Source organism: Apodemus sylvaticus, chromosome 22 (assembly GCF_947179515.1).
Source record: "Apodemus sylvaticus chromosome 22, mApoSyl1.1, whole genome shotgun sequence".
Classification (NCBI taxonomy): Eukaryota; Metazoa; Chordata; class Mammalia; order Rodentia; family Muridae; genus Apodemus; species Apodemus sylvaticus.
The window spans coordinates 43,424,358-43,430,464 of record NC_067493.1 but is presented as its reverse complement, the minus strand read 5'-3'; the positions used below and the strand labels follow the sequence as shown (position 1 = coordinate 43,430,464).

At 45.0% G+C, this 6,107-nt stretch overlaps 1 protein-coding gene across 1 annotated transcript; it reads right to left on the bottom strand.

Moving 5' to 3' along the window:
- Positions 1-560: 560 nt before the first annotated feature.
- On the bottom strand, positions 561-1,355 carry LOC127672842 (Y-linked testis-specific protein 1-like). The gene has a single exon (XM_052168223.1). The coding sequence runs from the start codon at positions 1,353-1,355 to the stop codon at positions 561-563; it is 795 nt and encodes a 264-aa protein (XP_052024183.1).
- Positions 1,356-6,107: the final 4,752 nt, after the last annotated feature.

Genomic DNA, 6,107 nt, shown 5'->3' with positions numbered 1-6,107 from the left:
TAGGTTTTATTAGTTAAATGAAACCTGATTTTCTCTGATGTCTGAGTCTGTTTGGATCCATGTATTGGGTTTCCCCTTGAGTTCCAAGGCCACATTCTTTTGATCTGCCACTCTTTCCCCAACTGTTTCTCCCTCAGACTTCCCCCCAGAGAGTCTACCTATGTCTGGTCCCTCTCCACTGCTTCCTAAACATCCATCTTTTCCTTCCATTCCCCACTCGTCCAAGCCCCATCTCCAGGTCCTTGCTCTTCCTGCAGACCAGAGCAGGTAAGTCCTGTTCATTTTAGCCTATGTGACATTAGCTATACTTACTGTTCACAGCTTGAGTTAACACTTTTGTCTTCCTTTCCTGTTCCATCCACCACAGCCCATCTCTTCCACCAAAGCTTTCACACACAACACTTCATGTTTACACATTTTAATTTTTAGAGCAAAACAAATTCCATTGGCGAAGACTGGGGTAGTCAAAGACCCTTAGGTCTCCAACTGAAAAACAAACTTTTTTTTTTTCCAATCCTAAAAGTTGTCCATCTACGTCCCCGCACTTTGTAAATTTCACCTTAACGGATCTTTTCCACCACATTAAAGACGTAGATATGGACGTCGCCATCAAACTTGATGAAGTACACGGACGGCTTAGCTAGAGCTTGGTAAACAACCTTGCCGATCTTCTTGGAGCCGTCGCCTCTGGTGTATCGCACGTATTTACCTGTTAGGTCATCCTCAGTCTCGGTGTCTGACTTCATGTCTGCTGGGGGAGTCTTTGAAATGAAGCGGAGATTACCTTCTGTGTAGTCATCCAGGAGTTGGTAGATATAGAGAACCGGGTCTTTCTGGTAGGTAATGTAAAACCAGGCCTTCATGATTGGCACCTGGGATAGCACCAACCCCTTCCAGTTATCCTTAACTCCATGTTTGCCCTCAAATTTATGTTCCACTGCTCTGCCAACCATGGCTCTGGCGAGGCGGGTGTCTCTCACTTGAGGAAACACTACTTTTTGAGGCAGGACCTTCAGTTTTGAGATCCTCTCATCACTGAGGAGCTCCAGCCCGTAGACACAGTCAATGCCGTCATACTTCACCAGATAGAGAGAGGGATTTGTGGGCAGTTGACCTAGAACGATGGCCTTCCATTGGGTGACGGGCTCATTACCTTCCTTCCATCCATGAGAAATTCTGCAGCCGACAATGTTCCCCAGAACCTGGGAAGAAGGCCTCCTCCTCCTCTGCTTCTGGAGGGATGTTCTCACCCTCTTCAGAGACAACATCCTCTTCATGGCTGTAGACCTGGTGTGGTAAGCCACAGCACTCCTGGTCCTCTGCCTTGTGGCTATCATTCTGTGCTTAGGCTTCATACTTGGGCTTGAAGAACTAGCCTGCTTAAACCAGACACAATGCTATTGCCTCTGTCATAGATAATGAGTGCTTGCAAGAACAATGGGGGCGGGGACTGGGCGGGGTGGGGCGTGGGGGGTGTGTGTGGGGGAGGATGCTGGATCAAGGCTCATCTCTAAGAGAACTTCAGAGCAGATGAGGAAGGCTATGCTAAACAGGGTTGGGCTTCTAAATCTAATTTTACCATAATAAGAAGTTAATAGGACGAGGGCTGGGCAGTGGTGCTGCAGGCCTTTAATCCCAGCACTTGGGAGGCAGAGGCAGGCAGATTTCTGAGTTCGAGGCCAGCCTGGTCTACAGAGTGAGTTCTAGGACAACCAGGGATATACAGGGAAACTCTGTCTCAAAAGAGGCACAGGGAGGCAGGCCTCTGAGATCAAGGCCAATCTAGTCTACAGAGTGAGTTTCAGGACAGCCAAAGCTACACACAGAGAAACCCTGTCTCAAAAAAATCAAAAACAAAACAAGTTCATAAGGAAATTAACAAATGATTCTCTACGGCTCAGAATAACGCCCTCAGAGACACATTTCTTCAGACCTGAGGCCTCTGCTGAGGCACCTCTCCTCGAATGGCTAGGTCAGTGTGAGAGCTGGCATGTCTGCCCCCCAAATAAGCAAGCAGATCACAAAAAGGGTAACAAAAGAGCCAGAAAGATGGCCACACCTCTCTTCTACCCAAAAGCTATGAACTAGGTGGCTACATCCACAAATATCTGCCCAAGGACACAGCACACCACTGGCCTTCTGAATTATGTCTCCTGACCCAGCCCCAGGTTTACTCCATGAAGCTGTTGTATCTCTGACCGCAACAAGACTCATTTGTGTGGGCAACGGCAGCCATTTAGAATGAACATCTTCTAAAATGGCACACGGACAAAGAGGAGCTTTGGCGTTTTAGTGGAATTGTGAGTTAGATATTGTTAGCAAGGATAATAAATTCAGAAGATTGACTAGCCTAGACCAGACCCCCTCCCCCAGCTCCCAAACATGGGAGATATTAGAACATACGCTTACTCACTGTCTGAGGGAAAACATTTAGCTTTCTGGGGCTACAGGGGTTCCGGTTACTTCATAAATGTATTTACCCGAAGAAACTGTCTTAGTCGTCCAGATTCTGTCTTCTGAAACCGGTCAGGCGCCAAAAGCCTGTTGAACAATTGTGGCGATCGGGAGCTCAACTGGCTTTCATGCACCGCTGCGAAGATAGTGAACCCACCTTCAAGGGAGTCTAGCGCCCCCAACTGGAATAGAGGCGCAAGCCCCACCCAGTGCTTTGTGACACCACTCAAGCTCCGTTATGTCATAGAACCCCCTCTCTCGCTGGTTCCTGCCCTAGTTACGCTCAGAAACTTCCAGCATCTAGGCTTTAGCTCCTCATATAGCTTCCCGGAGACCCCAAATAAAATCCCCACCCAAATCTTCTGGTGACCTGAGTCACGTTCTGCCCAAGTAGCTCACTTTCTGTATTTTTTTTTTCCTGAAAAAGTCTCTGGTTTCTGAGTCGCCAACATCCTTGTTGGTTCTTTTCCCAGCTTCCATCTTTGCCTTGGTTATCTTTAAGCCATTCTTTGTATCAGAAATGTTGCTAGCCTGTCTGAGGCATCCCACTGGATAGCACACCAAAGTTAGCTTTATGAAAACCCACAATTAGAGGAGGCCCATTTTTATTCAAACAAAGCTGGTATTTGACAGGATTAAATACCTTGTATTGAAGTCAATAGCAGTCATGAATTATGGATTCTTTGCAAAGAGCGAGGGAAAATTAGCTCCTGGGCCCGCTTCCAGAGTCGGGATAAACTTATGACAAACCCGATATCGACCGGTCATATTTTAAATGTCTTTAAAATTTACCAGCACTTCTGGTTACAAGGAATTTATTAGATCAAATGCAGCAAAACAGGATGAAATAGATGAGGTAATTTTATTTTTGAAATATGGGTAGACAGATATAGGTACTGGTTACAGGTAAGTATGGAACTTACTTGCAAATTACAGGGCACTTTAATTGTCCATGCCACATAGTCGTTCAGATCTTCAAAAGGATCCTTTTCCGTACCCTCCCCTGGTCCCACGACACTGCCCATCCACTTCCTCTCCCCAAATCATTCCCTTCTACATTAACATTAATATAACTTTTAAAAATGGATTTAGAGCTCCATTTTTCTGGCCACTTTCCTGAACATAACTTCCTCCTTTTCTTTGTTCTATCTCTGTTTTAAATGTCCTTCCCTTCACACTTTGAGTTTTACTCTTCCTCTGCTTTTGTATGACTCCCCTGCCACTCTGTGACTGTTGGTCCACTGTGTGGCTGACCTCAGTGTGGGTTTAACTCAAACAACATGGTTTTTCCCTCTTTCTCCTTCTCATCTTCCTTCTCCAGGCATCTGCTGAGATTTACATCCTTGGGGATGTTTTTAAAGCCTGGAGAACACACACACATACACACACACACACACACACACACACACACAGAGAGACAGAGAGAGACAGACAGAGAGAGAGAGACAGAGAGACAGAGATGGAGAGACAGAGACAGACAGAAAGACAGAGACAGAAACAAAGACAGAGGCAGAGAGAGAGAGACAGAGACAGACAGACAGACAGATAGGTAGAGACACAGAGGGAGAGAGAGAGAGAGAGAGAGAGAGAGAGAGAGAGAGAGAGAGAGCCCATGAGAGAAAAGATGTGATATTATCTTTCTAAGAACAATAGAGACAGCTTTCAAAAAATAAAGAACAAATAGGCAATAAATACAAGAGGAATATTCTTACCAGAGTCTCCAACTCAAGGAGGAAAGAGTTCATCTCACGCTACACTTCTAGGTATCAGTCTGTTACTGAAGGAAATTGGGGCAGGAACTCGGACAGGAATCTAGAGGCAGGAACTGAATCAGAGACATCTCAGGAATGCTGAGTACTGGCTGGCTATCTATGACCTAATCAGCTTTCTTTCCTTCTCATACAACCCAGAGTCATCTTTATAGGGCATGACACTACCCAGAGTGGGCTAGACCCTTCCACATCAGCCATCAAAAAAGACAATTCTTTACAGATGTGGCCACAGGCCAATGTGATGGAGGCAATTCCTCATCTGAGGTCCCTTCTTCCCAGGTTGAGTCAAGTTGACAATAAAAACTAACCTGGATCCCTGCACATCCAGATTGTCCATGTTGATTGCCTCACGGTGTACAATAGACAAGCCACGGAATAACTTTAGCTGTCGGTAACTGGATGGATGGCTTAAAAAAAGTGAGTTATAGATATTAATGTATTTCTCATCTATGTGTAAGAGTGAAGGGTTTTGTTCTCAGAGAAAAAAAATGGATGGAACTGTAAAATACAATATGTAAAGTGAAACAAGCCAAACTCAAAAAGACGATTGTGAAATTTAGATTTTAATAAGGGGCATTGAGTAAAAGGTGGGATTTAGGAAGAGGAAAGGCAGCAGCAGGGCGGGTGTGCAGGTAGAAATGGAGGATACTGGGGAGAGGAGATGATTAAAGTACAGGATAAACCTGTGCAGAGTCACAACAAACCCCAGTGATTGGTACATTTAAAGCACGCTGATATAAAGAAACAGAGTCTAAATAACGTTTTGATTAAATTGGGGATTTATAGTTTAGAGATACTATAAAGTTTATTTGTATTTTTCTTCCCACAGGCGACTGTTGCTATTTGAGCTTGACACTGGTGACAGGATGTGGCAAGGTGCTTCAGTCTTTGTACATCATTAGTCACCAAGAACTCATGTCACTCAGTGCGCTGCTTGGTTCCCATGGGAAAGGAGATAGCTAGAGATCTTAAGGGTGCACTAGGTAGGAAGAATAATGCCCGCCCCCCACTGCTATAGATGTCCAAATATTCACCCTTGTCTCTGGTTTGAATGTGTTTGCCCAAAAGTAATTTTCTTTAATTTTTCCCCAGTGGGAATATATTTGGAAAAGATTGGTTAGGTCAGGAGGGATGTGATTTACAAGTAAAAATCAATTATCATGAAAAATGTTTAATTGTGAAAGGGAGTTTGTCTCCCTCTTTTGTCTTTCTAGCTCATTGGATCCCTTTTGTGATGGCAGCATCTCACAAGAACTCCTTCCTCGTCTGACGGTCTCTTCGTCGTGAAGTTCCAGGCTCCTGAACCAGAAGTCATACAAAATCTGCTTCATTATAGACTAACCAGTTGGTGTTACTCTGTTTGTCAATACAACATGTATGATAATGCCTCAGAATTGTGAGCAGCCGGGCCATATGGGGGAAAATAATTAGGTAATTAGTGCCGACTGAAGACGAGATGGGTTCAGTGTTACCTTGTGTGCTCTTTGGGAAAGAAGGCAGCATGGAGGGTGAGTGCAGATCGGAGAGGTAGCACCTGGGAGGGACTCAGCCATCTACTGTTGGCCTTGGGGATGTGAGGAGACACTAGGTAAGGGGACGGTCCCTAGGAAGAGCTCTAGTCACTGCTCTTAGCTAGTGGAACCCTTTTTAGAATCCTCATTTTTCAAGGGTGTAAAAGAAAACTGTATTACTCTAATTTACTAAGTCTGAGGTCATTTGATACGTCAGTGACCACCAACATGGTATAAAACTGTGGACACAGGTGAGGGATCCAGGCAGAAGCCTGATTTGGAAGACCCTTTGCCTTCAAGGGATGGAGACTTCTGCCCAGCAACACTGGGCAGCATTGATATGGGTATCCTACTGTGTCAAGATTGGTGG

Coding starts and splice junctions, on each gene's coding strand:
- LOC127672842 (XM_052168223.1), bottom strand. CDS start 1,355: ATGAAGCCTAAGCACAGAATGATAGCCACAAGGCAGAGGACCAGGAGT.